This window comes from Triplophysa dalaica, chromosome 17 (genome assembly GCF_015846415.1).
Source record: "Triplophysa dalaica isolate WHDGS20190420 chromosome 17, ASM1584641v1, whole genome shotgun sequence".
Lineage (NCBI taxonomy): Eukaryota > Metazoa > Chordata > Actinopteri > Cypriniformes > Nemacheilidae > Triplophysa > Triplophysa dalaica.
In genome coordinates, this window is record NC_079558.1 from 21995389 (window position 1) to 22015142 (window position 19754).

Consider the following 19754-nt stretch of genomic DNA (forward strand, 5'->3'; position numbering starts at 1 on the left):
ATGATGTGATTCATTATTTCTGAAATAGATTTGAATGTTTGCATTGGCAGGTTTCTCATACAGCAAATATTCAAACATTCAAAAGTTCATCATGCTGTGAAAGACGCACATTTAGTGGCACAGAACTCTTCTCTAAGCTTTAAATGCTTTCTGACCTATCATCCCTCAGTGGGTGTTATTTAATGTTTGATCTTTACAGAAAGATTTACTGACTCTAAATATTCAACTTTGAATTGAAAGTATTTGCTGTTTGGTTTCACACTTCATCTCGTCATCTTCACGTCAACAGAAAGAACACAATGTGACACATGTGAGAGCAGAACAAAATCATTCTTGGGATGGTGAAATAGTTTTCTTTATGACAGGTGAATGATGGGATTTGTGCATTCAGAAAGAATATTCCCTTTAAAATTCCCTCTGAGCAAAAATTCTTTCTGATTAGATCCTGAGGCCAAAAGTCAAAAATATCCAGTTCCTCATTAACATAAAATGTCGAATTTCTGCCCAAAAATGTTTTTGACCCCGACAGAAGTGCATGATGCTTTTTAAGATTGAGTTCATTCTGCTTAATTCATCTTTTTAAACTCCATAACAGATGACAAACTGCTTCTCTCTCTCTCTCTCTCTCTCTCCCCCTCTCTCCTTCTCTCTCTCTCTCTCTCTCTCTCTCCCCCTCTCTCCTTCTCTCTCTCTCTCTCTCTCTCTCTCTCTCTCTCCCCCTCTCTCCTTCTCCGTCTCTCTTTCTCTCTCCTCTCTCTCTCTCCCTGTCTCTCTCTCTCTCTCCCCCTCTCTCCTTCTCCCTCTCTCTGTCTCTCTCCTCTCTCTCTCTCTCTCTCTCTCTCTCTTGTGGTCGTGTGGAGGAAGGCTTCTATCAGGGTCAGTGTTTAACAGAGGTGATGGTCAGTGTGGATTGTCGCCAATATTTCTCACTTTCAGATTTGCTATGAAAAAATTATTTGCTCATTTGATGTTCACCAGAAGTCAAAACATTTGCTAATCCTGCATTTATTTTTATAAGATCAATGACAAATCAATAAGAGTTTTGCTTAAAAAGCTCTTGAATCTGTCATCCTATGGAAGCAGATCATTCTCAAAAATAATTTATTAATGGAAAACGCAATTTACATTTACAAAATCAGATTCATGAATTAAATTAAATTCAAGTTTATTTATATAGCGCTATTCACAATGTGCAATGTTCCAAAGCACCTTTACAGGGGCAAACAGGAAAAACAGAAAAACACAGAAAAGGTAAAACACAGCACTGTACATGGTGTTTATAGAACAAGCAAGATCATTCTAATGAATAATATCTAATTAATAAATAAATAGAAGATTCAAAACACAATTAATGAATACAAAACCATTTTCCATCATCCTCCGTATAAAACACATTCCTGTCATATTTTTCTATCACTTCAAACGTCCCAAACTTCTTTATTCTCTTCAGATGTGACCTTGGAGTCAAAGCTAAGCAGAATCCTATCTTGTAAATGAAGTTGTTATCAGTGTTGTGTCCTTCAGCGTTCTCTATAAAACCTGTGTGTCGGCCTTCTCCTCTCCGGCCGTCTCAGAAGGACACATCATGCTGCCGGCGGTGGTGAAGCTCTGCTGTGGAATCTCATATCCTCATGTACGGAGCATGACAGGTAAGCGGATGACATCACATCGTGTGAACATGAGGAGCATGTGTGATTTATCAAGTGTTGTTTTCTGCAGGACTGCGGCGTGCGGCTGTGGCAGCGTTAGGACAGAAGCTCTCTCTCCTGCAGAGCAAGGGTCACATCACCTGTCCTGTATGGAGCTCCATGAGATGGTCCTGGTGTCAGAAGTTTAACAGTGAGTGTGTGAATCCACATTTTAGACTCCGTGATATCAGTCAAAATAAGTTTTCATCTTAATTTGTTTTCTTTTTACCTACTGGAGCCCAACAGTTTAACTGGGATATTATACCACAACCATTGTATCGGTTTCACGGTTTCATTGGATGCACGCGCTGGCCCAAAGTTAACTTCTGTTCTGTGCTTTCAGTTTATATTATATTTCATTCATATAAATGATCATAATTCGTTGTATATTACTACACGGCTCGTTGGAATGCTTGATTCTGATTGGCCAGTCACAGATTTTGCAGGTTCGTTATTCCCAGATAACAAACGCTCAAAACTAATAAAATACGGTAACCCGTTTTTAACACAGTAATTTTGACAAATTAAAAATAAATATGTCTTTTAATAATATATAGTTTTTTTATATAGTTTTTTTACCTTAAAACCAAAAGTAAGCAGCTTTTCCACGCGGAAGGTTTGCATTCGGTTAAAATGACTAATCAAATATTTCATGGGATGAAAAATATATCTTAAAAACATTTTTATGAGATAACAACCGGCTGCCTGGACATTATCTCTTACTTATTTGTATTAAATGAAAACTACTCAACAGTTATTGATTCTTTTCGTTATTTAGCTGATGTTCATGGGTCACATGGACCCCTAAAATTAATGTAAAACATCTTTGGAATCTGTGTACATATGTAAAAAGTATTACTTTAATTATCATCATTTTATTATCTTACAAATTGTTTATATTCTTTATTATATTTTTTTGTACTTCTATATACACACTAACTATATCTTTATTTTAAAAAAATGTGTCTTCATTTTATGTTGTGATTTAAATCCAACTTTAACAAATCCAATTTATGAAAAAGTGCTTTTTGTAGGAAAAATTAATATATTTGATATTGTTAGAAAAAAAAGTTTATCTTTGTTTGAGGTTAAAAAACATATATTTTTGTTTGTAATCTTTGAAAATGGCTCCCACAGACTGCAAACATATGTTAACATGAGATCAATAATAAATTGTTAATTTAAAAAAGATTCAGTTCCAGTATATTGAGAGTTAATTCCGATTGAGTTAATTCCGCTTAAAAATACTAGTTATTAGATCGATTTAAAGCAAATTTGTAACCTCAACTAATATTTATAAGATTTAACCTTACTAATATAATTAAGTTGAATTATGTCTAAAACTTTATCACCAAAAACTTTATGATAAAAACTTTTACAGGTAACTTATTTGTTTAAGTTGAACTAACAAATAAATGTAATGATGTCTACAAGTTTGGTCATAAATTCAAATCCATAATGTGAGTCGTTTCTGACTAAAATGACAAATGCAGAGGGGTGAACCGCTGTTTATTGAGAACGTCATGTTTGAGACAGACCCTGTGGAGACACAGAGCGACGCTATGGGACATGAGGACATGTTTTACCTGAGACAAGGAGAAGAAGCTCTGAATGAAGCTCTTGAGATCGTGGAGTCTACAGATGGCTGGAAACTGGACCTGGCTGAGGTTATTGTCAAATTTAAAATGCTTTTCACTACAGCAAACCAAACGCACTTTACTAAATGAAAAATGTTGTTTTTCTCCAGAAGAATGGAGACGTGATCTACAGCAAAGCCCTCAAGGGTAACCGGAAAGTTTTCCGTCTGGAGGCCGAGCTGAACGCGTCTCCTGAGGAACTCTATGAGATTCTCTTCTTGAGAGTGGAGGAGATGCATCGCTGGAACCCCAGCATCACATCCATCAGAGTAAGACACGCATCACTACACATAAGGGCTTACTGTTAAGCAGATCAAAACGCTGTAGAGATAAGAAAACTGATCTCACATAATGTTATGTGTGTTATGTGGATGTTCATTTTGTATTTATAAACACATACACATCACGCTTATTTTAGTTTACTTAAATTATAATTTTGAAAATGTTTCTGTTCATTGAAATCATATCAAATTAAATTATTGAAAAAACTGGAACTAAATGAATAATTGAAATGATCTGAAATAAGTTAAAAACACACTAATGTTAATAATAAACAAAAATAAGACTAAATTAACATAGAAACTAAAAATCTAAAAATTAAAGCTCATTTAAAATATAAATAAAAATATAAAACATAAAAATTAATAATTGTTTATTGATCATTTAATCATTGGTAAATATAAATAGATAAATCTTAATATTTCTTAAACATATATACATGTTTGTGTGTGTGTTTCTAAATACAAAATAATATTCACAGTAGACTTATATTATGTATAGAAATTTTTTTATTCTGTATGAGATTAATCGCAACTAATCGTTTTTATATTGATATTATATTATAATATACACCTCTGTACACACATAGATCTATGTTAACATTAGTTTTGCTGTTTTTGTGTATTATGATTATTGTGGTGGTTGTTGTTATCATTTATACATTATTCCTTCTTTCAAAGTCACTGTTTCATTTACTTCACATGTAAAAAAGGTATCTGTTCAGTAGTTTATGTAGTTAGTATTTATGTAAGGGATAATTCATGGCTAGCCACGCATTAAAGGATTTTTATATGCATGATTGCACCTTCCAGCCAATCAGAATCCAGTATTCAAACAGACCATGGTATAAAGTATATTATACAGTGTTGGTTGTAACTAGTTCCTAAGTAATGGGTTACTGTAATTTAATTACTTTTCCCTAGAAGAAGTAAAGTAAGGGAATTTGATTACAGTTACTTCTGATAATATTAAATAGTGGATACAGAAAGTAATTAGTAATAATTAAATACTTTTAGGAGAGATTTATTTGTACAGTAATCTAATTACACTATTGAATATGCCATTAGTAACTAGTAATTCATTACTTTTTCAGATTAACGTCCCCAAAATTTATATAATGACAGAGCTGGTTTAAATGCTCATTTCTGATTGGCCAGTCGTGACTTTAGCAGGTTTTGTATTCCCAGATTAGCATCTCTCGAAACTAATAACACACGGTAACCCGGATGAAGCAAATCAGTTTTGATAGGTTTTTTGACAAATTAAATATAAATATGTCTTTTAATAACATATATTACATATTAAACAAAATCGCCTGTTCGTGACATTTGTCTACATATGGGTCTACAGGACAGATTTATCTACACTTACAAATATGTCATGAACATCAGATATTTAAATCCCACAGGTCCTGAAGCAGGTGGGGAGGAACACCATGGTTACACATGAAGTGTCGGCAGAAACGGCAGGAAATCTCATTGGCCAGCGAGACTTCTTGAGCGTCAGACATTCGTCCAGGAGTGGCTCGTGTGTTTATTTGGGCGGAGCTGCGACGCGCTTCGAGTCTCTGCCTCCTCAGTCGGGGTTTGTCAGGTAAACTCAAGGATTAATGTTGTTTGATTGTTGTCGCGTTCGAGTCTGTGACAATGTTTGTTTGTAGGGCTGAAGACGGACCCACCTGTATAATCCTGCACGCACTCCCGCATCACTCCAGGAAGAGCCGCTTCATCTGGCTGCTCAACATGGACGTCAAGGTACCGGACGCAATCCTGATCTCAGATCAGCAGTGTGTTTATGTGCGGCGAATGCTTAATTTCTCTCTCATGTCTGATGTCAGGGATGGTTGCCGAAGTCTCTGGTGAACAAAGCACTTCCACAAGCTCAGCTGGACTTCACCAAACATCTGCGTCACCACCTGACTGCGCAGACGCAGGAGAGCAGAACGTGAGAGACGTGCAGATCTCAAAACCCCGCTGAAGCTTCTGAAGACTGCACTGGCACAGCTGACAGAATGAAATAGGAACAAACACTCGCAACATACACCTCGAAATGACACGATCAAAACAAAACAAAAATTACATCAATCAACCAATGAACGAACTGCTGATGAAATCAGCAACGACTTCCCTACAAAAGAGTATATACTTCAAATTCATGTCATGAAGTGCACTTAAGCAATGTTAAAGAATAGCTTTAAGTGTACTACTAAGTACTGCCCTAATGAAAACGAATACATTTTTAAAATGTGTTTGAAATATGTTTCTTTAATGTAAAGTACTGCAAATCCGTTGACATTTTTGTGTACTTAATAAAAATACCTAATACAATTGTACGTTTGTTATACTTCAATAACAAACTTATTTTGTATTTTAATTGCGCAGAAGTAATGCTGAGGTCCACTAAAGAAGTATATTAGATTGTGCTGAAGTAGAACTATTACTTAAGAACTCAGTTTAAGAATCTTACGTTTAAAGAAAATCATACAACCCTTAGTATTAAGAAATGTGCATCGCCTACAAATAGTACTCCAAATAAAGTCATTATAATATTATATCAGTAAGCGACAAGACAGTTAATATGAACACATTTAAATGATACTTATAGTATGAAAGAAATGTATTGCTTTTTACAGGTTATTAGTAAAGTGCATGAAAAAGTATTCTGATTCCCTAATTCACTTGAATGAACTTCCGTTTTGTAAGATGACAAAATATCATTTTTTTGCACAGATAGATTGTAAAAAAAAATTGAAACCCTCAGTTTAAAAGCTGAGTTAGATTTTTAGCTAAAAATCAATTGAATTTAAACAATAATAATAAAAATAAAAGCTAGTTTTGTATTTAAACATTAAGCATTTAGCAAAACGAGCAGTACAGATAATGATTTAAAAAACAATTTCAACCTCAAGTCAGTTTACATTTACATTTAGTCATTTAGCAGATGCTTTTATCCAAAGCGACTTACAGTGCACTTATTACAGGGACAATCCCCCTGGAGCAACATGGAGTAAAGTGTCTTGCTCAAGGACACACTGGTGGTGGCTGCTGGGATCGAACCAGCAACCTTTGATAGTTTATAGAAGTTTATTCAAGTGATTTGTAAAAGCAGTTTGATTTAACCAAAATTCTAAGGCAGCGTTTGAATTAAAGTTGAAAAGTTGAGATTTAGTTTAATCTTTTTTTTTACATGTGCGGACAATATAATATAATAGACATGATATTAAAGTAGATATAATGCAGCAATGTCTGATGTTCTGTATCAGAAGTGGTGAGATGTCAACGTTGTTTTCTGACATTTTGATAAAAAAATTCTAACCTGAAAAACACTTAAGAATCGTTCACACCAACAACACGTAAAGTAAACAGGATACATGTGTATTGTATGTTATAAGTACATGGATGGCTCCGTCAACACAGATATTGCACAATGATCAAATAAATGTATAGTCAAAACACATGTGATATAACAAAATGTTTTCTTTTACAACTTTAAATGTCAATGCCTGTATGTTGATCATATATACATTGAAAATGAAGTAATATGTATAAAGTTATGGTTAGCATCAATTTTGTTTGGCACTTTTCTATTTTAGTCTTAATATATTTATTATCTTAATAAATATAACAGTATCAGTATCATCCCTTTCACGTTGTTTAACAAATTGTATCATTTAAAGGGACATCCCAAGCACAAAAAACTCTAATACATGTCACAATCTGTTGCTGGGTCATTATATACAAGGAATATTTTTTTTTCTTTGCCATCGACTCTGATAAGCACTTTATACTGTTTAGTGTTGCCCATCACTCCAGTGCAAGACTTCATCTAATGCCACGTGCAGAATGTTTTTTTTAAATGAAAATAAAAGTATATTTTTTTCTCAGGTATGGTCAATGATCATCCCTCGGGGGCTCCCTCAAAAGCAGGGCCCCAGGCACTTGCCTGCCCCATTCCTACACCTCCGAGTGAACCAGCGGTCACGTACAAGATCACTTGAAAAGAATAATAAAGTGACACCGCATGGGTCCAATTCATTTCATATACTTGAAAAGGTCCGGCGACACATCTGACAGGTGACATGAAACTTCTGTCTAGCGGACGACTGATTCTTTTTATCTCAAACATGTCTGACAATCTTCAGAAAGACCTTTAAAGATGAAGAGATAAAGTCTCACGACCATCAGAAGACAAGCGCTCTCTTTCATCTAGTGAAAATACTTCAGATGTGAATCAAAATCACAATATGACGATTTTTCAACGTATTAAACGTCTCATTTTGAGAAGTGTGTTTTGTGATGACAGTAACGTTTTTATTAATCACAAGTCACTCGGGATCTGCTTTAAATAAATGATGATAGTGTTTATGGCAGGAAAATAAAGATGAATTAAGATTTCATTCCGACCATGAAACGTGATATCGAGGACTCGTGTAAAAAAAACACAGTTTTCACACTTGTTCAAAACATGACAGCAAGTAAAAGCGAAGAAATCTTTAATCATTAAACCAAAGTAATGAAGTGATTTTAAAATCACCATCATTGTGTTTGAAAAATATGATTGATTTTGTCTTGATTTTTGACAAAAAATACATCAAAAATGGTAAAGAAAATAATATTATGAGGTGAAAACTGTCTGAGAAACATAGTTAAAAAAAGAGAAAACTCAAATTATTTTTTTAATGTGTATATTTTCCTGTATTTCAACTTCCTACAACTTAATGAAATAAATATTAACACTTAAAGCTCTCATTCACGTATATACAAGTACTATACAATACAGAAATCAAATGAAACCACAACGAGAGGAAAGAGAGAGAGAGAGAGAGAGAGCAGACCCTCATCCAGACCACCAGACGCTCCTCCTCACATTTATTTACACTATATACATGACCTGAAAAACTCAAACATTAAAATATCAAAACTTTCTCTTTTACTCTGATAGCGTACACACAAAAAACAACAACAACAAACACTGCAGGACATGCATTAGAGGTGCTGAACATTTCACAGGTGAACAGATGCGTCACATTAGATTCATTAGATGCAAACCAACTCCATTAACATGAAGGCGACAAACTCAAATCTACCGCTTGCTTTCTAATGCTCAAGTAGTATTGTGTAGCAACACGCAATGACAGCGCCATCGTTGCCATGAATTATGTGTAATTGTGTCATTGAGATGTCATCACGACAGAACAAACATTACATAGCATCGTAAACAATGAGCAAACAGAGGTGACGAGGGTCGCATCTGTGGTCGAGTCCGAACAGTAGATTGAAAATCAACCCCGAGACCTTTGAAATAACAGCACCGTTTTCTTCCATTTCATTTACGTCCATATAAAGCAGAGAATCGTGGGAAGTACAGTGGACGGGCCAGATGACATCAAAGACTTCTGAGGTAACCAATCACGGCTCTGCATCCACATGTGAGATGTCATGGTTGTAAAACATACTTTGTGTTCCAGTAGAAATATTGAAAAATCCTTAAAACAACATGCATTCACTGGAGGAGGACATTTTCACACAATCTTTTTTCAGATGTAATTTAGAGATCATTTTCAGCGATGCTTTGAGCAAATGCATGTTGTTTTCAGGATGATTTTACTGATAAAGAGAATATTTGTTGCTCCGTCTGGTGATCATGTGACCGGTGAGTTCATGTCCACCGTGTCTGTCTCGTCCCTCGCCGCGTCCTCCCTTTTTCTCCTGCTGTCAGGGACGGAGTCCACCGTGCGGTTCTGGTTTTGCGCCGCGGGGTGTGACGTGCTGTTCAAAGTGAGCTCTGGAGGTAGAGATGAGGTTGAGTTCTGGACTGTGGGTGCGCGGAGAGAAGACGCCTCGTCTGGTTTGGTGATGGCAGAAGTAAGGTCCGGCCGGGTGGGACGCGCTCGTCTGACGCTTGCTTTAGTGGTGTGGAGGAGCGGAGCGGCTGTGGTCAGTGAGGCGGACGTCTGACGTGTGGGAGCGGGACTCGTCTGAGGTACAGAAGGGAAAGTGAAATCCGGGAGCCACGAGAACGGAGGGTGAAGGTCTGGAGATACGGTGCTGAAACCTGACTTTCTGTTACAGGATTCACAGCACATCTTGTGATAGCCCGGGACAGAGCAGTACCGCGCCAAAACCTCCACCTGACAGAAGATGGATTTATCACCCAGACACGGCTCATCTGAGACACAACAACAACAAATCAACATCTTAAAAAGAGGATCTCTGCATATTATATGTAGTATATTAACATGTAAAACATTATATTTTCTGTTACCAATTTTTTGTAGAAAATATCTAAACATACTTAAAACGAGATACAATTATAAAAAATAATAATAAAAATCTTACCACCCGACACAATCTCCAGGCCATTTTCAGAGGCGGCTATTTCGTGTGATCTTTTTCAGATCGAGAGCTGCTTCAATGTTTTTTTTTTTTAATCTGCACATTTTTGTGCAATTGACATCATACAAATGTATATGAATAAGAACCCTCAGACAAAACACATATCATTTACAACAAACGTCGCCTTTTCTGTTACAATCTATTAATCGGGAAAACAGATCGTCTAACGCGAAGAACTTCTTCGGATGAAATGTGAAATAAACGCAGAAAAAAGCACAATAAAAATCTGAGCGATGATGTCATTTAGTGAATTACTTTCAAACAAAATCAGTAAAAAAAATCATCTAAGGCCATGTTCACACTTTACTTCTTTTTTGACAAGAAAAGTTTACAATGGCTTTTTTTTTTTTTTAAAAAACGGTTGACTTCGTCGTCTGCATCTGTGCTCCAACAAAGGCAACCCAGAGCAACAGATAGGCAGCGTGACGGAAGTCTTTTAAATTATAAACAGAGTCTCTGTGCAATAAATAATCACAAACTTAAAACCTACAATACTCATTTCTCGATAGAAATGCATTCAGAAGTTCTTGAAAGTGAAAATTAAACGCATTTGAGCTTGAGCGTTCTTGACCAATCACATTTCTTGCATGTTGTTATGGAAACGACAGGTCTCTGTCATTGGTTAGCTGTGAAAAGGAGCTTGACGTCGGGCGGTTTTTTTGGGGAAAGGTAAACATTTTTCAACCTCACGTTTAAAAAAGCGCTCAGGCTGTTTTTGAAAACTTATATTTTAAAACAGACGATAGCAGCTTCGAAGAAGAAGTCAAGTGTGAACATGGCCTTAATCAGTGTTTTTCATTAAGATCAAAAGTCTCTAAGCATAAATGCATTTAGGTGGTAGAACATTGTTCAAAATATTAAGACATCATTTTAGAAGATTTTTTGTAATGGATTTAAACAAAGCTCGAGTATGAAAGAGGTGTTGATCAATTATGATCATCTCTGATGTCAAACAGCCCTCTTAAATCCTCTAAAATTAAAAGAATCGTGAGCCGAATAACATCCATCAATCACTTACTGGAGATTTTATCCACAGTGTTTTCTGGAAGTTTCTCTCCATCTGTGGTGAAATTTTCCAGTAAATCTGTATCAGCAGTCGGAACAGGAAACGCCACTAAAAAATAATTCATTTCCTGTCAAACAGGAAGTGAGTGTGAAGATAAACGATGACTTTAGAGAATGATGTGAGACTTCAGACCTGTGCAGGGTGAGAGTTTACAGACAGACTCAGATTCTGGTTTCTCTCCGTCACAGCGAGCCGGACTGCTGTCTGCCGCTCTACAGATCACCTGACGCTGTCGAATCCCGTCTCCACAACTCACCGAACACTACAGGAAACACATCACACCCGCACAATCTTTACATCAATACAACTGTTATAAAATACACCGATATATAACGGCTGAACGCATAACATAGCCTAAATATCATTTTATTTACTTTATTTTATGAAACCTTGCTAAGCATATGGAATAACCGTTTTATAAAATGTAGCTACAAATGTACTATGACGCCCTTAGCTGTTATAAAATGCACTGTAACCCACTGCTTCCTGGGGCTTATTGCTTTAATATACACCACATAATAATACTAAAAATATATATATATATATATTACGGCTGTAAAGCGTTTAAATGTTTAATCTAATTAATTACATGATGTTGCGATTAATTCAAAAACGGCACATAATTTACTTATTATAATGCAGAATTATGATAATTAAAGACCAAAACAGTTTGGTTACTAACGTTCTTAAGAAAAATCTTCCTTAAGTAATATTTATTTCCTTTAAAATAGTAATTCAAGTTTGAAACGACATAAGGGTAGGTTATTATTTCACTTTTTTATTTTAATACTGTTCAAAATCTTTGAAGAATGAAAAGCTGCCAGTAGGTGGCGCTAAATGTCATTAATTCATTAGATTCACTGAATTCGTTCAGGACTCTTTATGAATGAATGAGCCACTGAATTATTGATTCACCGATTGATTCCTGCAAGAAACATATTCATTGAGAAAGAAAACCACACTGTGTGGATACACAACACTTCTCCAGAGGCTTTCTAGGTAATACAATTGTTGAAAAGTTAAGAAATAAAATAAAATATATCTTAAAATTAATTTCTTATTTAATTAACTGTCGTATAAAATCAACATGACTTGTGCACAAAAGTACCACTGCTATGATATTGTGCTTGTGTGATTGCATTACCAAATAATGAGTCACTGTAGAGTCCAAAGCTCATTCAGGGTCTTTTTTGCACAGATATCTATAATTTTAGGTTCTATTTAGAAAACAGTGCTGTATCTATCATATAGATGATTCTAGGGGCGGACTGGCCATCTGGCGTTCCGGGCCACTATCGTTTGGGGGCCGGAACGTACGTACGGATTAGAAGGACGTATTATAAATGCAAAAGCAAAAACACGTATGCACAACATCCCCCCCCCAATGTGGGCCATAAAATGCCAGGGCTGATTTTTCTTCCGAGTCCAGCCCTGGATGATGCTGACACTTAACACTCAACTGTTAAAAAAGCAGAGGAATGGCCCTTCTGTATTAATGCAGGTTTCTGTCATTCTGTCTTTTACACGTCCACAGGCGGGCAGATATTTAAATGTTTATTGTTTGAGCTCAGTTGTATATATGGAGTAATAATCACAGACCTGTGACCAGGCTCCAGTCCTCCATTGAGACGGGCAGGTGGTGATGTTACAGGTCCGGCGGTTCTCTGGACGTTCACTCGTGCAGTATTTCGTGTGAGTGGCTCTGTTGGTGCCATTCTGAAGCGGCTGCATGCACTGAACCACACGAGTCTGGATTCCCAATTTCCCACAGGATTTACTGCACGGACCCCACTCCTCCACAACCCACCTGAACACACACACACACACAAAGAAGAAAACTGAGCTTTTGATCTTTACAGATTTGAGCCGTTCATTTCTGTCATCATGTATTCATCAATTCAAACCTGCATGAGTTTCTCCATCACAACACAGAAGAAGATATTTTGAAGAATGTCAATAACAAGCAAACATTAGGGTGACAATGCGTGCCATTTTCCCCGGACACATCCTGGTCAGGATCTTGGGTGCATCCGCCTCATACGTCATTGTGCTTTATTGTTTCAGATTTAATTTCAGATAAGCAACCGTTATTTTTTCAAGGTAAGAATAACTACAATTATATGTCTTAAGAGAAATTCATGTTCACTTTTTTAACAGAGATGAAGTATGCGGCGGACAAATGTGACATCCCCGAAATCCTGACCAGGACGTGTCCGTGAAAAATGTCACGCATGGTCACGCTAAACAACACTCATGCCCTGACTTCCATTGTATGAACACGTTTCTCATAATATCTTCTCTTGTGTTCCGCTAAAGAAAGAGTCACGACCACACATGAGAGAGAATAAACGAGGACAGCATTATGACAGACTCACGTGGGTTGGCTGCAGTTGTTTGTGTTGCAGCGTTTACGGATGGGTTTTGGTTTCTTGTTGACCTCACAGAAGTTCCTGTGAACCAAACGTCCGTCGCTTTTCTTCCGACAGCCGTATTTAGTGTACTGAACTCCTGACAACACCAGAGGAGAATGTTATCTTTCATGGCTCAAGAGATCTGACGGTGTTCTCAGTTGTGTCTCATTTAAGTCTCAGATGTTTCTTTTCAAGGAAATTAAAGAGAGTGTGATTGTTGAGACACATGAAGAGTCTGGAGGTGTAAATGAATGTAGATTATTGAGGTCAAATCATCTGGATTTGAGTCAAAGTGATGAGAAATGTTTGTGTTCATATTGAGATCTTCAATAATATTGAGTTTTGATCGCAGACGAGACAAATCTGAGCTCAGTTTGACACATTGAGATCTCTTCTCAAACTGACATTTCTGAAATTTCTGACTCGTTTCCTCAGGAGAAACATCTGAGACGCAGATGAGACTTGAGCAAAAGAATCCATTCGCTCTCTATTGAATCTCATGAAATGTATATTATCCTCACAGACACTCCTGTCATCACTAGAGTTGGGTATCAAGAACCGGTTCAAAATTTTAAAGAACCGGGTATTCGATAGAACGCTCGCATTTTGGTTCTGTTTATCATTTCCTGACTTTTTCAATCGCTCATGAGCGGCAGTTCATTAATTAATTCAGTATTTTATTCACAAATAATTGTTTGGCTAAACGACGATCTATCAACTGCATGTTGTATATTTGAAGTTGTATTTTTGTGTTGTACTGGAGTAGTTTGGGTTTGTAATTGCGTCTGATTATTCCTTAATGGAAGTGTTGTTTATCTCATTATTTGACAAATTGTCACAGTTAACAGTTACAGCCTACTGGTTATAGCCTAAATGTGGCAAGAATATAAGGTAAAAACTGTTTTCTTTAAGTATTTGAAATCTTTTTCTCTCACCCAAAAATGATTGGATTCGGAACAGAGAATCCAATTTCGATAGGCAGAATCGGAACTGGAATCGCTAAAATTTAAACGATACCCAACGCTAATCATCACATGATCAAACACATGTCACACACACACACACACCTCCTCCGCAGGGTTTGGAACACTGTGACCAGCTCTTCAGTGCCCAGTCATACGTGTCCAGTTCAGCGAGCAGCACGTTGTTGTTGGTGATGACAGGCAGGAGATCTTCATGAATGATGTATTTGTAGCTCAAACTGATCTTTGTGTCCTCCGCCTGCGGGACGACCTGCTCACACACACATTCACCTGAACACCTGAAGTACAACACAAACATCATCAGATCTGTGTCTCGCTCACCAGAACCACGATGCCTTCATGAAGCGGTCCGATGGTTTTCAGTGACTCTCTCTCGTTCAACAGGGAATATTCCCACTCCAGACCGTTCTCAATGAAAGTCTTAGATGTAGTTTCTTCACCTTTAGCGTTCAGGATGAAACTGCCAGTCACCTGATTCTTCACAGCTGACGAACACACATATGAAATTAGAGCCGTGAATAAAAGTCTCTCTCACAGGGTTTATCAGAACTCAATGAATGCATTTCATTTATTTATGAAGCACATTCAAACGCATGTTTAGCAAAGCGCTTTAAATCCAAAAAAACTGTTAAAACCAAACAACAGTATGTGAAATGAAAACAGATTTCTGTGGTATGTATTTTATGTGTTTACTGTAGTAAACTGCAGTTTAACTGTACAAACTGTGGTTGGACTTCTCAACACGAGCTGATTTGAGCTCAATTTTCACGTGATTGAACTTGACACAAAGCAACACAAAAGAGGGAGAGAAGCTCAGACGAATGTCACTGAGACATGAAGTCTGGACTGAGATTAAAGTCGATCGTCACTAAGTCTTGAGTATGAACTCACCGATCATGTGTGGAGACGTGTCATTCTCTTCGATCACGATGTGCCGCGCACCCACAGGAATGTCAAACATTTTCAACAATCCTGACACACGTACACAAAGACATCATATTAGATGAACACAACTCACAACAAATGTCATCATGTCACCTCCATAAACAAGAAAAGCATTTTATACGCAAGCTGACTTAAATAAAACAGTGTTTTATAATCACATTCTTCACTTTTTACTACAGTAAAGTCATGAGAGATTTCAGAGCATCTGGTCTGCTGTAGTTCACTATTGTTTGCGTTTCTACATCTGTTTGGATTTCACCGTTCATGCGTCAGGACACACAAACAAACTCTTTCACGTTGAAAGAAATGTGTGTTTGTGAGATTGAAGGTTGTGTTTTGTTTACCTGTCTTCTTGGGTGTTTTGGTGAGTGTGAGTTTGACGGTGCGACAGTGTGAATTATCCCCTTCACAAACACCACATTTATCTTCTTGTTTATAAGAGCCAACCTCCTTATCACAACCTACGTGCTGACAAACACACACAAACAAACAAACAGACAATATATCATTCATATCAGTGGGTTTATGAGTCTGTGTAAACATTTCTTTAAGTGTAAACCACATACATTTTTCAAGGTTCAAAGTTTTCTTTGAGTATTTGAGTTGGTATATTTGATGAGCTAGTGTGTGCGCATCTATGTTGTGTGTGTGTCTGTGCGTGCCTGTTACGTGCCTGTTAAGTGTGTTTTGTGTGTGCTGTGTGTGTGTTGTGTGTGATGTGTGTGTTTGTTGTTTGCATGGTGTGTGTGTGCATGCGTGCATGCGTGTTGAATGTGCATATTTTGTGTGTTGTGTGTGTTAAGTGTGTATTGTGTGTGCATGTTTGTGTGCGTGTTGTATGTGCATGTTATGTGTGTGTTGTGTTTATGTGCTTATTGTGTGTGGGTGTTGTGTGCACATGTTATGTGTGTGTCTGTTATGTGCATGGTGTTCGTGTGTGTGTGCATTCCTATGTGAATGTTGTATGTGCGTGATATGGGTGTGCATGTGTGTGTGCATGAGTGTGTCTTGTGTGTGTGTGTGCATGTTATGTGTGTTTGTGTGCCCGTGTGTGTGTTCATGCGTATGTATGTTCGATGTTGTGTGCTTCTGTGCGTGTACGTTGTGTGCGGCTTTGTGCAGGCATGTGTGTGCCTGTTGTGTGAAATGTGTGTGTTTGTATGTGTGCATCTGTGTTTGTGTGCGTATGTGTGTGTTCCTCACCAGACATTCTCCTCGTGCACACACACTGAAGAGGTCAGAATAACTGCAGCGTGTCCCGTCGTGCATCACCTGATTCATGAACACAACCTCATCCGTCTCTTTAGAGCGGCAACTCATCTCACACTTATGAGCCTCTGACACACACAAACACACAAACACACACACATGAGCCTTCAGACCATCATGAATTTGAGTAAAACACAGAGAGAGAGAAGATGTTCGCTGTGTGAAACAGAGATGAGGGAACCGTCGTCTCTTCAGATCTGAGAACAAAATTTTGTTAAAAATTAAACAGATTTCTGTCACCTGACGGTTCTTCTCTTCTGTACAATCTGACATAAAAGATAGAATCTGACATATGAAGCTCAACATTTGACTAAAGTCAGACGGTTCAAACACACGTGACGGTGCTTCATGTTTAAACACATAGAAGAATCTCTCTGTCTCTTTAAATCTTTATTTTCTCTCTCACGTTCTGCCAAGAACATTGAGTTCCTGTGACTTCAGGGTCAAACTGAGTCCAGAGGTTTATCTGACCACATCTGCACAGAACTCAACTTCACTGGATATCACGCTCACAAATAAAACCAGACCAGAGGAAACATACAGAGATCTCACTTGAGAATAAGAGAATCAAGAGGTTGATGTTACCGTCAGGATGTTCGTACGGAAGCCAGGTGTGTTTGATGTTTTTGTAGTATTTGTTGCTCCTCTGGATGCACTGCTGAGCTCTGAAGTCTTCGTACGGACCGGGACAGTCTTCAGCGTTACATATCTGATAGTCAAACGTCGAGCCGGGACAATCACGACCTCCATACGCCGGACTGCAGAGACACACAACAGACGATCACAAGCAGTTTCGTCACTCATGAGGTCACAGACGGAGCGTTAACACACGTGACTCACGCGGGGTTATTACACTGCCGACTGCGTGACCGGACGCCTCCACCGCAGGTGCGAGAACACGAGCCCAACTTTCCCCATGAACTCCAACCTCCGTCATGACCGTACGGCTGATGAGACGACCTCCAGATGCAGTGACCCTTAAAGCACCACTGACACACACACACACACACACACATGAGATGCAGTAGTTCTCAAACTTGAACAATCGTGGATGAGGTGTTTGAAGTATTTCACACTTCATCACAGCAGGTTTAGTGATCGTGACACTTTCTTAAAGGTGAGAGAGACCAGCGTTAATGACGTGTAATGATGAAGAACACAATGTTTCTGGAGCTGATGGAAATTCTTCTGTCTCATGTTGTGTTCCCACCAAACGTGAATGAAGCGTTGAGCGCGAGGGATTTACATGTTAAGTAAGTCAATGCAAAGAAACGATAGGACATCCTGCGGCGCGATTCGCGCGAATGATACGCGGTGAATTGAGCGTTATGAGCGTTTGAGCTAAATAATTGGACCTTAGGCGAATATTCAAGCGGCGTTAATGACGTGATTATGACGTACTGAGAAATCCGAAGCAACAATGGAGGACAAAATTACAGTGATTACAAAATACACAGAAACTGTGTAATGAACTCAGACATGATGTCCAGAGCCAAAAAGTCTTCTGAGCCTTGAACAGGACTAGTTTCTTTTCTCACTCACTTTGCCCGGCGCACATTCTGTCCCGTCCACCGGAGGACCTTTCTTTGTCTTACAGAAGTATTGATTATCCGGATGACTGCACCACAGCTGTTTACACGGGTCATAGGTGCGGAACTGGACACAAAACACAAACATATTCAGTCATTGATATTCTTTAAACTTCCAGTGATTTTTACCACGACAGTTTTGATTTTACAGATAGACTTTACACGTATCAGATCTCTCACATGTTGTCCATCAGATCTAGACGTATAAAGACTCACAGCTGTGCACATCTTATATCCCACGCCGAAGTCAAAGCGACACTGCTCATCCATGGAGTAATTTATCCCAGGAAGCTCTGTGAGTTTGGGCCATTTCAACTCGAACGGATCGTCCAGCAGACAGTCGTACGAGCTGAAAGAGAAACTCAACACTGTAACTCACATTTGTATCTCTTTGTGTATTTGTGTTGTTGTTGTGATGTCTCACTGGATGTATCTGTTGAGCTCTTGTTTACTGCAGCGTGACCAGTGATATCTGTGGAAAGCCGCCTGAACCAGTGGAGCCATAATACTGCCCATACTGGTCTCATCAGAACACCGGTTCCCCTGACCGTCATGTTCCATACCCAACCTGAGCCAAACAACAACAAACAATTACACAACTCAACCACACAACACCTGAACACTGAAAACACATGCTTCTAAGCTATCAAGTAGCGTGACTTCCCTGCAAAAAAGACTTTCTTACTTAGAGTTTTTGTCTTGTTTTCCAGTACAAATGTCTACAAATTCTTGAATCAGGATCCATTTTCTTAATATGTCTTTTTTTTTGCCAAAATATGAAATTTCAGTGAATTTCTGCTTAAGACGAGCTAAAAAATCCGCCAATGGGGTAAGATAAATAATCTTGTATTAAGGTTTTCATTTTCTTAGTCACTAAATTCATGATTATTTGTAATAACCTATTGGCAGATTTTTTTGATTATTTTAAGCACAAATTCAATGAAATTTCATATTTTTGTCCAATCGAGAAAACGCATCTTGATTCAAGAATTTGCAGACATTTGTACTGGAAAAAAAGGAAAAAATACAAAGTAAGAAAGTCAGTTTTTGCAGTGTTCGACTACATAATACCGACAAAATACTATTTTAAATGGGTTTTTAAATGTAATGAGATGTTGTGTTTGAAGAACAAGACTAAAGAATAACAGATGATTTGCGTCTCTCCTCGGATCAGAAAAGATTTGGGGAGGAAGAGTTTGACCTCACGGTCCAGTCGGAATCTTCACGCTCAGTTAAAACACAAAAACCATCTTTGAAAAGTGTAAGAATGACATCTCACGATGTCTCGCCTACAGGGGGCGCTGTTGCACACCCCAGTCTTTATCATGTACAGTATATGTTATCATTTCACGTGTTGAATGCTGGGAAACGTAGTGATCACAGATTGTTTTCTCCAGTGTCATGTTAAGGGTGTAAAAGTGCTCCAAAACTCCTTAAGCGTTTCGAGATTGCCAAAATGAAACATTTCCCAAAATGGTTCCTAATAAATGAT

The 19754-nt window shown here is 37.9% G+C and overlaps 2 protein-coding genes across 4 annotated transcripts in view; one reads left to right on the forward strand and one right to left on the reverse strand.

Annotated features, from left to right (window-relative positions):
* Window positions 1-1183: 1183 nt before the first annotated feature.
* On the forward strand, window positions 1184-5934 carry star2 (steroidogenic acute regulatory protein 2). Of its 2 annotated transcripts, none has more exons than XM_056771501.1 (7): window positions 1184-1649; window positions 1720-1839; window positions 3225-3355; window positions 3436-3594; window positions 5013-5197; window positions 5265-5358; window positions 5442-5934. In XM_056771501.1, the coding sequence occupies exons 1-7, from the start codon at window positions 1586-1588 to the stop codon at window positions 5550-5552; spliced, it is 864 nt and encodes a 287-aa protein (XP_056627479.1). In that variant the 5' UTR covers window positions 1184-1585; the 3' UTR covers window positions 5553-5934. The 2 variants fall into 2 exon arrangements, with proteins under 2 accessions (XP_056627479.1, XP_056627480.1); XM_056771502.1 differs by having other exon boundaries at window positions 3439-3594.
* Window positions 5935-8225: 2291 nt separating this feature from the next.
* Window positions 8226-19754, reverse strand: part of LOC130439164 (A disintegrin and metalloproteinase with thrombospondin motifs 14) — a 28705-nt gene continuing 17176 nt past the window's right edge. For both annotated transcript variants that reach the window (XM_056771621.1, XM_056771620.1), the window contains exons 8-22: window positions 18687-18830; window positions 18479-18611; window positions 18216-18329; window positions 17514-17662; window positions 17259-17431; window positions 16608-16741; window positions 15749-15872; window positions 15351-15431; window positions 14781-14944; window positions 14544-14709; window positions 13441-13573; window positions 12665-12872; window positions 11198-11327; window positions 11018-11113; window positions 8226-9772 (exon numbers count right to left, since the gene is read on the reverse strand). In XM_056771621.1, the coding sequence (XP_056627599.1) occupies window positions 9246-9772; window positions 11018-11113; window positions 11198-11327; window positions 12665-12872; window positions 13441-13573; window positions 14544-14709; window positions 14781-14944; window positions 15351-15431; window positions 15749-15872; window positions 16608-16741; window positions 17259-17431; window positions 17514-17662; window positions 18216-18329; window positions 18479-18611; window positions 18687-18830 (2476 nt within the window). In that variant the 3' untranslated portion in view covers window positions 8226-9245. The remainder of the gene's footprint in view (window positions 9773-11017; window positions 11114-11197; window positions 11328-12664; window positions 12873-13440; window positions 13574-14543; window positions 14710-14780; window positions 14945-15350; window positions 15432-15748; window positions 15873-16607; window positions 16742-17258; window positions 17432-17513; window positions 17663-18215; window positions 18330-18478; window positions 18612-18686; window positions 18831-19754) is intronic.